This window comes from Octopus bimaculoides, chromosome 1, assembly GCF_046866305.1.
Source record: "Octopus bimaculoides isolate indiv1 chromosome 1, ASM4686630v1, whole genome shotgun sequence".
NCBI classification, from domain to species: domain Eukaryota; kingdom Metazoa; phylum Mollusca; class Cephalopoda; order Octopoda; family Octopodidae; genus Octopus; species Octopus bimaculoides.
The window spans coordinates 151,071,562-151,092,191 of NC_142928.1; the positions used below are offsets into that span (position 1 = coordinate 151,071,562).

The 20,630-nt window shown below is 38.1% G+C and overlaps 1 protein-coding gene across 1 annotated transcript in view; it reads right to left on the reverse strand.

Annotated features, from left to right (window-relative positions):
* Positions 1-583: 583 nt before the first annotated feature.
* The window catches only part of LOC106875923 (dopamine beta-hydroxylase), a 64,908-nt gene continuing 44,861 nt past the window's right edge, over positions 584-20,630 (reverse strand). The window contains exons 8-13 of the mRNA XM_089359850.1: positions 19,946-20,112; positions 16,948-17,130; positions 14,735-14,794; positions 10,231-10,358; positions 7,603-7,756; positions 584-906 (exon numbers count right to left, since the gene is read on the reverse strand). Of these exons, the coding sequence (XP_089215976.1) occupies positions 796-906; positions 7,603-7,756; positions 10,231-10,358; positions 14,735-14,794; positions 16,948-17,130; positions 19,946-20,112 (803 nt within the window). The 3' untranslated portion in view covers positions 584-795. The remainder of the gene's footprint in view (positions 907-7,602; positions 7,757-10,230; positions 10,359-14,734; positions 14,795-16,947; positions 17,131-19,945; positions 20,113-20,630) is intronic.

Here is a 20,630-nt window from a genome sequence, read left to right on the forward strand (position 1 = left end):
AAAGTAAAGTTGAGAATTTTAAGATTCCGGTCTGATGTTACCTGAATGTGGACAAGACATTAATCAAATTTATTCTTGGGTGTTGTACACCACATGAAGGCCCGTTTAGATGTGCATGGGTTTTTTCTAAAGCAGTTAGCAGCAATAGTGAGTGGCTCGCTCATATTGTTGTCGTTCAAGATTACTTGCATATATACCCCTTCCAACACACACACACACACACACACACACACACACACACACACACACACACACACATACACACACACACACACACACAGACTTCTACGTGTATATGCAGTTGTATATACATTTTCATGTGTGAGGGCGCATGGGCTAGTGGTTAAGATATTGCACTCTCAGTCGCGATATCGTGATTTCAATTCTTAGACCGGGTGGTGCGTTGTGTTCTGAAGCAAAACACTTCATCTCACGTCATCCATGAAAGATTACCGATTCAATATTGAGTTCGAAATAACAACGCACTGGAGAAAACAACACACTGATGACGCATAAATATATACAAAACAATTCATCACTCATAGAGAATAGTTTTATGAATTAATTGAAAACGAATGAAACAAACATTGATAACTTCCTTTATTTAAATAAATACAACACAGTCATCACTGCAAGCAGCAAGCAATATTATTTTAGCATAAATATGAACTCATCTACTAAGGCTGTTTGGATTATTGTGCTAATAGGTGGTCTGGAGGCAAAAGGTGCTAGTGTTTTGTTCTAAAGAGAAGACTTTTGCTACTGGCCTGGATATCATAACGTTAAGTATAGATATTATGCAATTACATTGTCTTTCTCCGGATTATTAAGAGTACAGTCGCAGTCACGTTCGGGTGGTTTCAATGGCAGTGTAATCTCTGTTTGTGGCATTCCTTCCCAGTTACCCTAAAACATAGAGAAGAGGCAGAAAAAGAACGACAATTAATGAACCATTTCTTAAATGAAAATATTGAGTTAGTACAAGGCCGGTAAGTTTTCATTGCTGTTATTAGTGGAAAGCAGGAGGTGGTGAGCTAGGAGAACCGTAAGCATGCCGGACAAAATGCTTTGCGGCATTTCGTCCGTCTTTACGCTCTGAGTTCAAATTCCGCCGAGGTTGATTGTACGTTTCTTCCTTTCGAAGTCGATAAAATAAGTACCGGTTAAACTCTGAGGTCAATGGAAATTTCTGGCCTTGCGCCAAAATTTGAAACCATTATTAGTGGAAAGCAGATAAAAACACAGATATTTTTGACTTCGTTGTCATTGACTGCCATCAGTTTTATTAGCCTTTCTTTGTTGAGAGAAAAGAACGAAACTAGACTTTCCATTCCCCATGGCAATAAAATTTTTTGATATTCTACAATATTTCTTCCGGATTAATTGTTCCTGAAGATCCTCATTCGTTTATTCGAGTTTCGTGCTTTACTCTGGGTTGTGTTCTAATTCTTGGAATGATGAATTACAAAGGTCCATAAAAGATTAACTCATACCACATGCTTACTTCTCACGATCACTAGAATGATTAAACTATTCTACCAGCATTTTGCTACCCCTTAATTTCGAATCAAGAGTAAGCATATAAGTGCGCACTAGCTTAGCTGTATGAACTCCATCAGGCCACATTCTACTGTCTTGAAGAATGAGATATTGTTATGTAATATACAATAAATAATGCACAATACAATGACAGGATGATCACTGCCTAAATAACGTTCATTATAGATTTATTAAGTTAATACAGACCTGGGACTACATAGTATAGCATCAATGTATAGATAAACAATAACACCAATACATACACAGGCAGACACATGTATACAACAATTAACATGAAAAGTCAGTAGTACACAGAGATGAAAAACTCTTAGCAGTCGCTCTAACTGCTAGAAATATCAGCCAAATCTCCCTTAAATCACGAATGACACAATAGAGAATGTAGACGCTGATATAAAAAAAAATGCAGGTCTGTCACAGCTTGAAAAATAGGGGACAAAGCTCTTTCAAATAATACCCCACTCCTTAAAAACGGAAGAATACATTAAAGAATGTAGTCACAGATGTACATGAAGAAGGTTGGTTACAAACTGGAGACTTTCATGTCTGTTCAAGTTAGAAATATCAGTCAATTCTCATTAAAAATCATTCATTCTACCATTCTAAAGAGGAAGGACATAGTGTAGTCTCTTATATACAAAAAGACATGAGGTCAAGGCTAACTTGCGATTACCATCAGGCTAATCATAATTCAGCGGAGGCGTGTCTCTCCATAGTAGCTAGACCTACTAATAATAGCAGTCAAATGACCTTCAAATCACATAAAGTAACATCAATATAAAGACATTGATTAATGCACGCATGCGTACGCATACACACAGAAACTTGCATGTACACGTACTAGAAGAAACGGATGTCAGCTCTGAGAGGGTGCTCAAACTGTCAGAAATAGCAAGAAAATCTCCCACGAATTACTCGCCATAACAGTCGGAGTGTGTACTGGTCACTTTAGTGTCTGATATACAAAAAGACAGTATAGTTATTATGGTTGGAAAGCCTTCCATCACGTGCCTGCTTGCCGCCTCCTAAATTAGGGCTAAACATAATGATAACAATAACTATAGTATTTCGTCATATCTTATCCAAATCATTTAATGCTGTTTACTACGCACGCATGTACGCTCTGCTATACAAAAATCCAGGCATGTCACGGCGAGGGTGTCTTTTATCAATGTCTGCTCGATTAATGCTAACCCGAGGTTAAAAAGACAAAACAAAGTAAAAAAAAAAAAAAGAAAAGAAAAGAAAAGAAAATCAACTATAGTATATCGTATACATCTTATCTTAAAATAATGTATTTACGAAATCCCATGGGAACATTTATTGCGTTCGTAATGTTTGTATTCGTTCCATTAGCAGCAGCAGACCATTTTCGTTATGGTAGCCATGTATACCACCCCTCACTGAAATCACACCCTACTCTCTCATATGTGTATACATATAGATGTTGAGTATGTATGTATGTATGTATGTATGTATGTATGTATGTATGTATGTGTGAATGTATGTATGTTCGACGGGGTGCTGAAACGTTCCTGGCTTTGGACAAAAGAAAATACAGGAGGATCAGTTAATTATGATTTTATCCACCATATTCCCCTCTCAGGTTCACACACTTATTGCAGTGGTCCTTCAGTTTTTCTATGTCCTGAAAAAGAACTCGGAAGGTTGGGCCTCCAGCCAGGCCTTTTGCGAGACCCTTAAAGCGAGGAACTTTTCGGCATCCCCCTCGTATGTCATTTGTACTGAGATACTAGCTAAAACTATTAAAATCCGATTTACCGTCCCCTGTAACTCTAGATTAGAAGAAAATGAAGTAAGGGGGAGGAGTTTCTATGTGTTCTCCCGATCTGTTAGAAATTAAGACAAAATCTACTTCAAATCATTTGATATAGTCTTAAAACGGAGAAGAATGCACTGTAACCGGCTTCCGAATATCAAAATACACATTTGGAGAGCGAGAGAGTAGTTAGCTAAGCGTTTGGTGAGGATAGGTGTAGCTCAGAGAGCATTGTTTGAGATAAGTGGAAGAGATATCCCATCGGATAAGCTAACGGCAGAGTTTATGGATGCTAGTTGATAACATCAACTACCAAATTCTTCGAAAAGTCATTCAGTAACATCAATATATAACCAAACAGTAACACCTATATACACACATTGAGCAACTCACACATATGAAGGCACAGAGGGTATATGTGAGACACCATTCTGTCATTATATGATTCTCTGAGGCAAATAAAAGTACAGAAACACTTATATGCCAATGTGTGAGTATCTAAAGTAAGGATGAGATATGGTAGACAGCACCATTGTGTACATATCAGAGTGAAAAGCAGATGCGGTAAACAACAGCATAACATTGTGTATCAGTGTAAAAGAGGAGATTAGTTGCTGTAGAAAAAGAGGAAATGAATTAAATGTAGCCTCGTTTATCACTGATTCATTCAGCACTTATCTGGGATAACACGGTACGCATAATTGTAAACCATATTACGCTTATTACGGATTGTCTGAGGTAACATAAATCAGCGATCAGTCGAAGGCTCTGCTTCTACCGCAAAAGACGTGTCCCAGCGACTACTCACAATATTCAGCTGCCCAGAATTCACAAACTATCTCTTGGGTTTACATGACCATGCTGCGAAGTTGCGTATCTTTTCATTTTCATACATTTTCACGTACTCGTACTTATCGACATAAGGCCAGCGAGCAGAAAAGATATGAAGGCGCTTGATACTTAACAATCGATGCAGACGATTGAATTTCCTACAAGAGAAGGTAGCGATAAAAAAGCAAAACATGCGTGACAGATTCGTTGCTGTGGGGCGCGAGTTTGATATCAATGAATCTACCGTCTGTTCCATTCATAAAAAGCATGATACTTTATTTATCACTAATTTATCTCATCACGGTGTTTCTTAAACACCTGCTCTCATGATAAACGAAGTTAATTATGCATATATGTGTATATGCGAAATATAAAAGTTTGTATATGTAAACAATGGTGGAGGCACGCCTACGTTAAATTTAAATTCATGCTTATACTTGAGGTGGCGGCGTAGTGAATAAGGAGGATGAGAGTGAAAGGTCGATGGTTTAAAGCAAGGGTCGAGGAACATTTTTAACCAATTACCCAAAATATATTTATTTACGCCAACCTTACACCCTTGATTTAAAAGGAAGAAAATCATAGATTCTTTTAATTCGAAAGGTTTATTGAATCTATTTATATGAATCTAATTACAAGTCTGTTACATTGGGCAGATGCAATGTTGCCAGAAGAAAAAATTCTGCCGTAACAAGGAACACGTTTTTCATATAATTTTGCTTATGTCTAATGAGTCCTCATTATCCCCAAGAATTTCATTTTTACCCCACTTGGGGTAATTTACCCCCGGTTCGTCGACCCCTGGTCTAAAGGAATGCTCGGCTATATGCTGTTAGGCGTTAACAATTACACTAAAGACCACATTAGAAAATGTACTTCCATTAACGCCCCCAGAACACCTCTATAACCAACAACTGCTCCCACAAAACACCTGTACAATCATCACTGTGACTACCACTGATATAACTCCTGATGACTCATTAACCATTTTCTTCGGTATATGTGATTGTGTGTGTGTGTTCGTATGTGTGCATGTGTAAACATTCCTGCATTTATGAATGTGTATGGACTATAGGTACATATGCATTCACACCCTAACAGTACACACACATACGCAGTAATACAAAAACCAACTCCTACATGCATATTTAGTAGTGCTAAGATATCAAATAAAGCTAGAAACGTTTATATGTATAGTACAGTGCAGTGTATGTTAGCTTGTGTGTGTGTGTGTGTGTGTGTGTGTGTGTGAAGGTACATACATGCATACATATACATATATACAGACACACACACGCACACACACATACACACACACATACACACACACATACACACATATATATAGTGTGTGTGTGTATGTGTGTGTGTGTGTGTGTGTGCCTCTGTGTGTGTGTGTGTGTATGCGTGTACTTGCTATCCAGTTGACATTATGCAGGGGCAGGTTCCAATGTTTGCAGGCATTAATAAAAAACAGATTTCTCAATGTTATTTTGAATGCTATTGATTGGATTTATGCCCAGAACATGTCTGTTGATTTCAGAAGAACTAATGAATAAATCTAAGAATCGAAGAAACACGAAAACGATGCTACCGGATGAAATAGAGGCAGGATGACTAAGAAGAAGGATGAGGTGGGATGGAGGTGGGTGTAAACATAATACCCATACACCATATGCTGCCATTCAGTTGAAACATCCTTACTCTACATGGTCATATAATCTGCTAGAAATAGCAGCCAAATGTATTTAAAATCACATCTGTTGCCTTAATAATGAAAATGGCAAATTGAAGAAGGTAGTCATACATGGGACTTTTCTTGAACTCAATATACAATGGTCACAACTATGAACTCCTTTAATTACAATTTTATTCTGATGGAGCCCCCATAGCCATTCAATGTTTATAAACTAGTTTTATAGAAACTTTGAAAATTCCTATTTTGTTTTACACACATTGACTTGCGTAGGTTGAATTATGTAAAATGTTAGAGAAAGAAACCTGGCTGTTTCTTGCAATACATACCAGTAGATACATTTAAATCAAACATTTTTCAAGAACCCATAACATACTATTGTGAATCTTAAATTTACAATATTGTTGTGTGGACCTCCAAAATCTTATATGGACCCTCAAGAGTCATATGGGCCCCGGTTGAGAACCACTGATCTACGATGTCCGCTTGGCAGCAGCAGTAGCAGCACTAACTTCTGTATATGTATGAGTAGTAGGTCTTACTTGAGCTTTTTAGAAAGTTAATAATATATCAGCTTTGAAATATTTCTTAGAACTAACAAGAAGCCCTACACTTTGTGTTGATGTTTTGGCAATGTTATGTTTGTAAGATCGTCAGAAATCAGAAATTGCGAGGCCTATTATATGCAACTATTTTCTGGGATTTAGCTGAATAAAAATTTAGGCCATGCAGGTTTGAAAATACCTCACGGAATGACGACCGTACCCTGCATAGTTACGGGATGCTCTTTAGCAAGACATAGCGCCCGTTCAGCTACCCTACCAAGAATATGGCAAACTCATGGGACTGCAGATTGGCAGATTGGGAAGAGGTAGCGGAAGTCAACTGAGCCAATGGAGATTCTTGCATTGATGCTGAGCGGAGGAATCCTGAAAAATCAACAGTCAGGATCACCAATCTGTATCAAGGGAGTAACTGCAACGCATCCATAGGAGTGGCGTTTACAGTTGTGTAATCATCTAATGGACGATTCATTTTGACTCAAGATCCCACATCAAATTCATATGAATAATAGATTTGGATGGCGACAAAGAGTTACGGGAATCCGTCCAAGCAACCCGATCGGATATATATATATATATATATATATATATATATATATATATATATATATATAGTTGAATAATGTTCATGACTATTGGAGGTGAATCTGAAAGACCTCCTGACTATTTGTAAGGACCGAGTCTCTGAGTCGCTTTAAGAGATTAGGCGGTTCATATCCTCTTTTAAAGATGCTCTCAAGCTTACTGTTAATTGAATTAGTGATGTTGAAGGCGAAGCCTTTAGTAAATGAAGAGGCTCTCTCTCTCTCTCTCAACTGAATTCTTTGCGAACAGAGCTGTCTGGATTGAAAAATGTTAATATGTTGGCGGATTCTACAAAGTTGGGCAGAGAAAGCGGTGATACAATTTTTAGAGGCGGCAGAACTGGTAGCTATATGATGCAAATATATATATGTATATGAAGGCAGACCACTTAAGGGTGAAATTTCATTAAACTGATCCAGCACTTCAATGATTTGATTCGCCTAGAAGAATAAAAATCAAACTAGGGACTATAAGGATTTGAATCTATAACATAAATAAATGTAAGTGTCACGAGCTATTTTGTCTGGGTCTTTGTCAAGTCTGCCATCCTCACAAGTTATTTCTTTTATATATGATGAAATTGTACTCACTGGAAACCTTCTGCCGTCTGATTGGTTACACTGCATGGATAGAGGCGAAATCTCGTAGAGTTTGTTAAGTAGGTGTGAGGTTAAAGGCGTCCATCTGACGGAGTTGTAGCTATTACGGTAGCCCTTGGATAGATCTATTTTATCAACGTCCCATCTGCAACAGGAAGAATTTGAGATAACGTTTGAAATGTGGCAGAAAATACGACGCGAATAAAACGTTATGGAAAATAGAACAGAGAACAGAACATAAAAAATAGGACATTGACGAAGGGCATAGAAAGTAGGACATCGACAAGAGGACAATAAGTAGGACGTAGACAAAGTACATAGAAAATAGGACACAAAGAGTAGCATATACACAACAGGACAAAGAATTTGAAAAAAGATGTGAATAAACAAAAAAATCAGTGGAATACAATTTTTGTTTCAACAAAAGGATCAATTGCTGCTTAACCTCAATTCAAAGCTGATCGACTAAACCTGTGGTCATAGTAAATTAAAAAGTGACCATATCGATTCTCTTTTCAGACGTAGACTTTACGAGACTATATAATCCATAGTGCCCTTCCATGGAGGACGGTAGATTGATTACCTCCGTGGAAGCTCTCACGATGGATTGATCTCTCCGCAAGTTGAATAAAAATATCATTATAAATAAGTTTTATAACTTTTACGAGGGCCTTTAGCGCATTAGCAATGTGTGTTGAAATAGGTTGTTATCTCTAATATTTTTGTATGCGTATATTTTCCGTTTGTTGTCTTTTGATTTAATTCTGAAAATATTATTTATGTAACGCACGCACACATTAATTATATATATACCATATATATGCATACTGTTTATATATATAATACGCACACACACACACACACACACACACACACACACACACACACACACACACACACACACACACACACACACACACACACACACAACACAGTTTAAAATAGATCGATTTTCCATGATACGGGCTATTCTAAATACATTAATGATTGTAATACTTGTAATTTGAAACCCTATTTCTAGCTATTGTTCAGCACCAAGTCAGACCTCATCTAGAAGACATTTGATGAACGACGTTCCAGTCGTGACCATAACAATTTTCGTCTTTCATTATATCAGCTAATTTAGCTTCTTTTTTAAAAAATTTCTTTTAATAGAAAAGTTGGTAATAATTTGCAAGTACAGTCATTTGCTATATCAAGCAAGTCAAGATAAATAAGATAAGGAAACATTGCTAGCAGCGAACTCGTGAAGCAATTTCTTAATAAGTATTAATAATTTTCCCGTCAACTCGTTATGTGCCCCTTACGAATCTTGTGTGGTCTAATACTAGCTTCAAAGTTTGGTACAAGGCCAGCAATTTCGAAGAGGGAGTAGAGACGGACGAAGCGCCACTAAGCATTTTGCTCGGCGTGATAACGATTTTGCTAGCTCGCCATCCTGTGCAGGGTAATATTAATTCGGAAGATAAACACAAGTGTTATATTTGGGAGAGATTACACACACACTCACAAACGCGCGCGCACACACACTCACAAACGCGCGCATGCACACACATACACACGCCCACACTCTGTTTTTCATACTTTCTAGACATTTAGAAACCTGTATATGAGTATGTATATGTGTACATGTTTTACCAATATTCGAAAGGATAAAATGCAATGTCGGACCAACGAAGTAATGAAAATCCTGTTTTCTCAAAATAATATGTGAATATATATCGGATTATAAAATATCGTGTTAGTTTTAAAAAATAGAATAAAAGAATAATGGGACTTAAATAAGGTTTTATCATATCAAAGTTATGTCCCTTGTTTTAGTATTTTTTTTTTCTTCGTTTTAGCATTGTGCGAAAGATAAAGAATTAGGTTGAAAGGGGCGTAGCAGCACATTACCGTTGGAGAAGTCTATCTAGCCGTCTTCCATCGAGGTAAATTAATCAGAAAGGCAGAAGTTGAGGTTTTAATCACAGAAATGAATATAATTACATCCGAGCACAATCACCTGATTCCGCTGGTCAACGAAACCATTTGAGAGAAACTGCATTAATGAAGACAGTACGGGTAGATTTTACCTGTTCTTGAATAGTAGGCCCTTTTGGATCAACGATATTGATTCTATCTGCAGGTAGGAGTGATTTCAGAAAATATTACAAAGAAACAATGTTTTGTGAAGGAAGAGCTGGACATAGTAAGATGCTGGTAGTAACAGAAGTGACAAGAAGGCAGTGGCGTAACTAGAGTGTGTACCACTGGGTTCAGCCCTTGACTTTGCCTCTCCCTCTCCCGAGCCCACAAGCATATACAAGGCTTATACTGCAGATTCAAAAATGCCGCCCCCACAAAAGTCGCCTGGGGTGGATCTCACCACACGCAACCTTCTAGCGACGAGGAGGGGAAGAGATAAGACAGATAAGCCAAGGAGGAGATGGTATTAGTCCAGTTAGCTATGAGGAGCTAAAGTCTTTCCGGTAGCGGTAGAAGATGCAGAGAGATAAGAGAAGGCAACTGTAAAGTGTTTGTGAGTGGGTGTGTAACAATCAACCATGTCACTGTAATACATAAAAAAATAGCAATACATTATACAAAACGAGTTTAATGTAATATGTATTTGGTTACCTTCTGATAAATTCGAACCATTTATTTAGCGTTTTCGTTTCAATAGAGCTTTTGCAAACTTCTAGATTCGTATTCGGGTAATAATGTAAATAGCTAACACACATCTCATCAGTTATAGCAAATCCACCCTGAAAATAGAAAAATTAGCAATTTATTTAGCATTCAGTTGAATATTGATTTCATTTGTTAATGTTAGAAACACTCGTAGTCACATTGCGCCCCCTCTTGGATATCACAGCTGACTACAATGTAAATTTTTTCTCGTTTTCTAATGGTCGAATGATCATTATTTCAAACAATGTTGCTTAATTTTCATTAGTCCCATTCACCTCGATAAAAATCGCCACCCCGTTGACTTACTTCTCTATTAGAGCAATGAACTTACAGGGTTAATAACCATAATCTTTATAAATAATACAAGCTTGCAGAAGAACGCAGTTCAAATATTGTTATGACTAGAACTAACAATTATATGGACGCCATATGCAGTGTGAAAATAAAATTTAACAGCTTCACACAAGGAAAACTGAGCTCAGACGCAATACATTCACGTTTTGGTATTGAACGTGTGTAAACAATACATAATTACTAACAAACATGTTCGCTCGTAAATAGAGAGAATAAAAACAAAAACAAAACACAAAAACAAAACAGTTCTTTCTTTCATTTCTAAGAGCAGGATAACAAGAAAAGGGGTATACATTTTCACTGATAGCAGTCTGGTCAGGTGTTATCAAGGTATGTCTTTGCAACCACGCAGTTTCCTGTTTAGTCCCATTGTGAGATACTTTAAGCTGCTATAGTCCTGGATCAAGCAATTTGCTTACTCTGGGGCCATAGCAGTCAAAAGTAAGTGAATATGCTAGACAGAGACTGCATAAAAACCCTTCGTATACATACATACATATATACATGTGTGCACACACACGTACATACACGCATACACACATGCATACACACATACGTAGTGATTCCGCGTAGTCATGATGGTACTAATAACCCGTTACTGGAACTTCAATATACTTCAAACACAGTAAATTAATGAAACTGATTACATAACGCCTCTTATCATTTATTTTTATCTATCTATCTATCTATCTATCTATCTATCTATCTATCTATCTATCTATCTATCTATCTATCTATCTATCTATCTATAATATAATATAGGATAAATTCTTTATAAGAATTTATCAAGTAGTCAGCGTGAAAAAACCTCATAATGAAAATATAACGAAAAATTTCGTAATGAAAAGATTCATCGTTTCTCCATAGATATATTTAAATATATATAAAAAGGGCATTAACTGTGTATTAATACCTCACGCTATCGAGGGAAGTCCCTCGATAGCGTGAGGTATTAATACACAGTTAATGCCCTTTTTATATATATCTATCTATCTATCTATATATATATCTATATATATATATCTATATATATATATATATATATATATATATATATATATATATATATATATATATAGGTAGATAAATAGATAAATAGGTAGATAAATAGATAGATAGATAGATAGATAGATGGATAGATGGATAGATAGATAGATAGATAGATAGATAGATAGATAGATAGATAGATTTCTGTGCGATTTGTGCCTGTATTTGTCCCACTCCGTTTGATTACCGCTGTTGTTTTGTTTGCTATCTTGTAGCTGAACGATTCGGCTAAAAGAGACCTGCAGAATATATACCAGACTTGAAGATAAGAGCTGGATCGATTCATTAACTCGGTGGTCCAGCATAGCCGCTGTCCAATGATGGAAACAAGTAAACGAAAAAAAAAAGAAGAATTATATTCATTTCTAATAATGTAATGAAGTCCGTGATGCTGTTCGGGGGCGGGGGCAGTTTTGAGTGCTGGCGTTGTAGTTCATTAGCGCATATTTCTCTCTTCTAATTCCCTTAATTTGCTACACAGTTGTGAATACTTATCCCAGACCACGACAATGATAGTTACATAACAACTATTACTTTCATTATTGTTTACCAGACGGTGAGCCAGAAGAATCGTAATCGTCGGCACTCCATATATAATGCTTGCCGGTATTTCGCCAGCATTTGTATTCTGAGTTCAAATTCCGCCGGGGTTGACTTTGCATTTTATCATATCGGGACGATAAAATACGTACACTGGAGTCGATGTAATCGACTAGCCTCTCTCCCTACGAATTTCAGGCCTTGTGTCTATAGTAGAAAGGTGGCGAGCTGGCAGAAACGTTAGCACGTCGGGAGAAATGCTTAACAGTATTTCATCTGCCGTTACCTTCTGAGTTCAAATTCCGTCGAGGTCGACTTTGGCGCAACTGGTACTTAATTTATCGACCCCGAAAGGATGAAAGGCACTGGTATAATCGACTTAATCCGTTTGTCTGTCCTTGTTTGTACCCTCTATGTGTGGCCCCTTGTGGACAGTAAAGAAATAAGAAAGGATTATTATTATTATCACTATCAAGGTGGCGAGCTGGTAGTAATGACCAGCACATCTTTTACATAAACTTAGTGCATTTATGATTTCATTTTGAAAAACGTAAGGCTATTTTGAGGGATATTTAGCTAGTATTTCTAACATGTTCAGCAGTCACGTAGTGGACCTCACATGGCAATCGTACACTGTAAGTTATGCTGTATCGTAATGTGCAAAACATTCCCTGTAGCCTTTAGCTCGAAACACTACGGAATAAAACAGGTTAAACTTGTAACTGATGCAGTACTGAACAGATAGGAAAGTATCAAGTAATTTAGTGCGCAGCTAGAATTCCTTGACCGGAATGACCCCCAACGCATTCACCTAATATGTAGAGTAAGAAACACCGAGTTCCTTATAAACAACTTTCACTCTAGAATTTTCTTTTATTGTTATCTTTTTGTCGTGGAGACGCAATAACCCAGATGTTACGGCAGTGGACTCACGGTCATAGGATCGCGGTTTCGATTCCAAGACCGGGCGTTGTGAGTGTTTATTGAGCGAAAACACCTAAAGCTCCACGAGGCTCCGGCAGGGGATGGTGGCGAACCCTGTTGTATTCTTTCACCACAACTTTCTCTCATTCTTACTTCCTGTTTCTGTTGTGCCTGTAATTCAAAGGGCCAGCCTTGTCACACTTTGTCACGCTGAATATCCCCGAGAACTACGTTAAGGGTACACGTGTCTGTGGAGTGCTCAGCCACTTGCACGTTAATTACACGAGCAGGCTGTTCCGTTGATCGGATCAACTGGAACCCTCGACGTCGTAAGCGACGGAGTGCCAACAGCAAACATCTTTTTGTCACAAAGGAAGGCAGGTCATGTGATCCTTCCCAGGGTCTCTGAGACTAACAAGACAGTGGTAGTAGATGTCCTCAAACTGTAGATCTGATCTGAACACTGAAGGTCCCCAGTGTGCCAGGCGGTGGTGCCACATCGGGTGACGGATGAAGTAGGTTATGGCGAGATTTGAACTCAGAATTCAAACAAAAGGCACAAATATCGCCAGGCATCCAGTCCAACGGTCTACAGTCCCACGATTCCATTACTTTGATTTGATACTTATTTCGAAAGGAAGAAAGTAAAGTTGACATTAGCGTGATTTGAACTCAGAGAGCCGACAGTTAGTTAGTCGCAGAATAATTACAGCTGTTTTCACCTATCTACATAGTCATCCAAACTTAGATGAAAGGGATGAGATTACTAACTTTGCCCTCTGATCCGACTGAGACCAATATTGATTACTTAGGGCAGATATCCAATTATGTAGAAGTGTGAAAACGACAGAAGTAACCTAGTGCAATACTCCAATTTATTGATATTGACAACAGATTTTCGATGACAAGAAAAGTTAATTCTGATGGTATATGACCGAGAAGGTTGAAAATAAGCATTAATGTGTCTTACATTACCATAGAATCAGAAATATATTGTGGCTGTTCTAGCTAATAGGTTGTATATATATATATATACACTCGATTATGTTTTAGCTATTCGTTTTATCTTTGTGGTAAAGTTGAACTCCGGCAATGTCTATACACATATAGCTAGTAAACCTAATTAAATAATGTGAGAAATTTTTCACGGTGCCCTAAGGATTCTACGAACGTATCGCCCTACTCAATACAAAAACTAATTTCAGAGTATTAGATATTTATATTGTTTGTAGTTTATTTTGTATGTGTTTCGGTACACACAACGACATATTAAACAAACAGCAATTATAGAATAAAAGTTCTGTTGTCAATTTTGCAGTTTTACCTCCCGAAGTCAACAAAATGAAATCTGGTTAATCATTGATATACATCCTTCTACTTCACTTCCCGTCCTCCTTTCTCTACCTCTATTCCTCTCTCCTTGTAGATCAGCTACGTTCCGACAGGACTCTCACTAAATCCCTTTCCGGAAAGGATTGTGTGAACAGATGGCAAAATTTTCTTCCTTACACAACAATTATGCAATATATCACAAAACAAAAATGAAGAATACAAAATAATGATAGGACAAATGTATTGTACTTACAATTGTGGCGTTTGATCTCTTCTCCGTGTTATATTCACATTCAATGACCATCGAATCTCCCTACATGATGAAAGAGCGATATACAAATATCTTAGCTTTGAAAATTTTAATATTTACGTACATGAAATTTTAAGCTCGTTTTAACAATAACGTTTATTTTTTAAACATCAATTTATTCCTTGACAAGGTCTCTAATGGCAGTCATTAATTTCACTTTGGAAGCACTTGGTGGCAGGTTCAATCCCGTAACGTGGTACTTTGAATAAGCTTCATTAACCAAAGTATTGAGTTGACCAATTCCGTATGACAGGAATTTAATTGTTAGTATATCGAAGGTATAAAGAAGTCTGTCGTACACACACACACGTAATTTAGTTATAAGGATTCGGTAGAACCAAGGCATATCAACATCTAGGACGCCAGAAATGGCTAGGTACGATAACAAAAGAGCTCACAGTTAGGTAAATAACATTGAAGACATCAAGTATTGGTAGGATACTGTAGATATGTAAATATAAATCCAGTTTAAACTTTAGACCTGACTTTTGCCTTAGTCTGTGTTGTTGAGTAGGTATATAAAACGTAAAGAAAATGGCGTTAAAATTTACGACAGATGTCTCGGTAGAATTCAGTTAATGCATTCATAGAAAATTACATCATAACATAGAATCAACCATCATCGGGTAAAAATTTTAAACAAATAAGATCTCAAGCAGGTGATTTGTTCACATTGGTTTTGTCCAGATTGATAAAAGAAATCTTGCTTGATAGAAAACTTAGTTGTTTAAAATTTTACCTGATGATGGGGGATTCTATGTTATGATGCAATCTATGAATGCATTAAGGAACTTCTACTGAGACAGGTGTCGTAAATTCTAAACGCTACTTGTGATATATATGTATGTATATATATATACATACATACATACATATATGTATGTATGTTTATATATATATATATATATATATATATATATATATATATATATATATATATATATATATATATATATATATATATATATATATATATACATATACATATACATACATACATACATACATATATATATATATATATATATATATATATATATATATATATATATATATATATATATATATATATATATATATATACATATACATACATACACACATATATATATATATATATATATATTTATATATATATATATATATATATATATATATATATATATATATATATATATATATATATATATATATATATATATATATATATATATACCTGTCTCAGTAGAAGTTCATTAACGCATTCATAGAATATCTATATGTATACATATACATACATACACACACACACACACATCAAAGACTTTCCGTATTCCCGAGCGTCATACTAATATATACTTTTGTTATTTACACCACCTGTCCTCGTCTGTTGTTATTATTTGTATATTCTCCCATATATATGTATGTATATATATGCACATATATATGCATATACACATATATTCATATATACATATCTATACGTATACATATATATATATGTGTATACACATGCATACTCCCCACACGCGCGCACGCACACACACACACACACACACACACACACACATACACACAGATGTATGACGTTTAAGTAATTTGTGCAGTATTTGCTCTGCTCCGTGTTTTACAGAATTGCAATGTTTTACTCCTTACCTTTTACAAGCAAATTTAGAAGTTGTTTTGGATAAGACACAAACGAAACTGCTAACGTTTATTATTTTTTTTTATCGCCCTTTCAAAGCCTAGCCAGGCTCATGGGCCCGGTTTCCCGGTTTCTATGGCGTATGCGTCCCCCCTCCCCATCCCAGCTGGACGGGACGCCAGTCCATTGCAGAAATGTTTATTATAACTTGATCAAAATCAGTATGCAGTAATGACGGAAGTAAAAATAGAATTAAGCTTTCAACCTCCTAGAAATAGCTACTATATCTTCCTCAGATTGCACCAACCAACTTAAATAAAATGGACAGCTTGGATGATGTACGCTTCAATACTCAGAAACTGAAAACATGGAAGGATATTCACCGCTATGTATACTTTATTATAGGCCTTCCTGAGCAGACCTGTGCTCTACCTCAACAACAACAACAACAACAACAACAACAATAACAAGTGCCGTAATTTTTCTTAAAAGAAAACTGTGCACTGCATTTAGTTGAATGGCGTCTACTAACCGGAAGGATGTGAACAGGACGTGGAAGAAGCTTGATGATCTGGAAATGGGGGCTATAATGGTCGTCATAGTTGACAGGAGGTAATTCTGTTCCATTTCGTATGTGTCTAATTGTCACCTTCTTCCCAGTTAAATGGGTATGGAGCTGTGAGGCGAAGATGTAAATTCCACCGTCTGGTAACGCCTATAAAGATAATTGATGAAATGACAATAGGGATAGAAAGTGGAACACAAACACCCACTCACTCACACACACACAGAGACACACACACACAGACACACACACACAAACACAGGCACAGACACACACAGACACACAGACACACACACACACACACACACACACACACACACACACACACTCTCTGTCTCTCTGTCTCTCTGTCTCTCTCTTTCTCTGTCTGTCTCTCTCACTCTCACTCTCTCTTTCTATCTATCTATCTATCTATCTATCTATCTATCTATCTATCTGTCTGTCTGTCTGTCTGTCTGTCTGTCTGTCTGTCTATCTATCTATCTATCTATCTATCTGTCTCTTTTACTGTCGTGTATGAAACACAAATTTCGACTTGAATTATGCTTAAATTAGGTTGTGTAAATGTACGTGGCTTGGCGTCAGCTTGGAAGCAAGGTTACCTTCTAAATGACATCAAGTCACAGAACATAGAAGTCATAGCTATCAGTGAAACCAGACTCAGTAACCCGCGGGCCCTCAAGTCCATGTTTAGCGGACATTTCGACATTTATTTTTCTCCCTGTCTGCCAAACATGGGTGGTGGTGGTGCTACCGCGGTGCTTTTTCGGAAGCGTCTGAACCTAAAAGTAAGGCCAATATTCCTAGACCCGGAGGGTAGGCTGGTTGTCTTGAACGTCGATGGAACAAACGGGTGTGCTTTCCGTCTGATGGCAGTGTATGCACCGTCCTTAACGGGTCGGGCGGATTTCTTTAGACGTCTAGAGGTTTTCCTGGGAACGTCACGACCTTTACTGTTAGTAGGGGACTGGAACGCCACCTTGGACACGCATATAGATTATGTGGGAGTGGATAGGAGTAGAAGGGGATGTAAGTGCCTCAAAGACCTGCTCAGACGTTTCCATTTGTCTGATAGGTTCCGACTCGACCATCCGAACGTGCCAACGTGGACTTGGACAAACCGCGTCGGATCGTCGAGATCGTATCTAGATAGAGTTCTATGTAGGACAGCGGATAGAGATAGTGTAGGATGTCCACAATTTAAAATAGTCAGCTACACAGATCACAAGTTTGTGACGTGTACGCTCGACTTAGATAAGACACATAGGCAGGGTCCCGGTTACTGGAAACTGAACGCTTCGCTCTTAGTGCGGCAGGTTTACAGGAACCGGATTAGCGAATTAATTAAGAGGGCGTTAACAGGAGCCATCGTTAACAACCGCTGGTGGTTTGCCCTGAAAATGGCAATTAAATCGGAATCTATTAGGTTTAGTAAAGAACTAGAGATAGATCAAAATAGAGTAGAGGGAGACTTAGTTAAGAAACTAGAAGAGGCACTTACAACTGGCAGCGCAACCAACGTTTTGGCTGCGAGGATGGCCCTTGACCAACACCTCAACGCCAAACACGAAGGTTGCGTCGTCAGAGCTAAAATGCGTGCTTTAAGGAACGAAGGGATCGAAGCTGCGCGAGAAGCCCGGGTGGCGGAAGCGCAACGCGGTAACAGAGCCATTCGGTCTCTAATCGATGAACAGGGATGCAGTTTGCTCGAACCCGAAAGGATGTGGGGGCCTTTCAACAGCACTTTGCTCGACTGTTCGGTGCGAGCGGTGGGATGGAACGCAGGATGGACTTCAGTGCCTACCTGACCGGCCTGCCGCGGCTCTCGGCGGGAGAGGTAGAGTGTTGTGAGGGTCCCATCACAGCTGCTGAAGTAAGGGATGCTATGGCGGGCTGCGCGAGGGATAAGTCGCCTGGATTGGATGGTCTACCCTACGAGCTGTATTGTCAAATGCCAGACTTATTTGGCGACCTCTTGGCATCAGTCTACTGCAACTGGCAACAAAACGGGAGAATCCCCAGTTTCGTGAGCCGAGGTGCAGTGATATTGCTGAAGAAAGACCCAAACAAGAGGAATTTTATAGATAATTTCAGGCCCATCACTCTGCTCAACGCAGATTTGAAAATTTTGGCCAAAGTAATAGCCGAGAGGTTGGCGCTTGTCATCGATAAACTGGTCGACAAGGCGCAAACATGCGCCGTGCCGGGCAGAAGCATCCATGACAACCTCCACCTCATGCGCTACATCATGGACAGGGTAGTTAAGGATCCTGGATGGGTGATCAATTAGATCAATTTAGATCAATCTAAAGCCTTCGATAGGGTCGACCATCGATACCTGGCGGCCGTCCTCAGGGCAGCTGGCTTTGGTCCCTTCTTCCGCGGTTGGATCGCTGCCTTGTATAGCGGCATCCGATCGGTAATTCGGGTAAACGGTCACCTGTCAAAACCGTTCGACATCACGCGTTCGGTCCGTCAGGAATGTCCCCTGTCGGCGCTTCTGTATGTATTGACGCTCGAACCACTACTGCGGAAGCTGGCGACACTGAGGGGTATCCCACGGGAGCTGGGTTGCGGGACGAGCGTGTCTGCATATGCGGACGAAATTGCCGAGAATCAAATTAATATTAAAAATGTCATGCATAGATCTTTGAATGGATCTGATGCAATTCTGTGGGAAAAGTCTAACGTAACGTCCACATTTATCCCATAAACACACACACACACACACACACACACACACACACACACACACACACACATATATATATACAAGCCAGTCATTATTTCAGTAATGCTGTTTTCAAAGTTGTCATTATTATCTTTCATAGGAATCGGTGAAGACTTCATCCATTAGAAATTGAATGCCTTATTTTTCTTTGAGAGCTCTATTTCTAAGTTGAAGTAATAGAGATCTAAGAACGAATCAGTTAGGTAGAGAATTAATCAGGCATGGTATACTTACAAGTTCCGTGCACTCTGAAATACAGTCTCCCGCTAGAATGAAGCTGTTTTGATGTGGAGGGATCGCCATCTTGTTTGTATATTCCAGTCCAATTTCCATGACTCCAGAATCGTACTTCCTTCGTGTTGGAGTAACATAGAACCTTATTCCTGAAGTGTCTTTAACTCCTGTAATTAACGACATTAATATAATGATAATTAAATACGAGACAATTTCCATGGCTCCTAAATCATACTTTCTTAGTGTTTGGGTTACACAGAACCATATTCTTTAGATGTCTTTAGTACCTTTGAATAGGAACAATAATTTAATCCTATGTGTATTACGTAATAACGCCTAGGAGAAAGGGAATGTAGCAAAAGAAATATCTTAGTTGCTAGTAATCCTTTATTAGGGTAACAAACGCTGCAGAAAAGCTGAAATTCCAGGCACCTATTGCCGAGAATCAATCCACAAAGCTCATATTTTGGACATATAATGCGTCATGAGTCATTGCCCAAAATCATCCTGACACGAAGTTTGATGAAGAGAGCAAGAGGCCATCAAATACACTTGTAGACTGACGACATTAAAGAATAGACTGGAATCAAGAGCCTGGTTGATTTAATGCATACTGCACAACATCACAAATGGAACGGGAGAGTCTTGGCAAACCGACTCGCGGACACAAGCAGGACACTTAGCT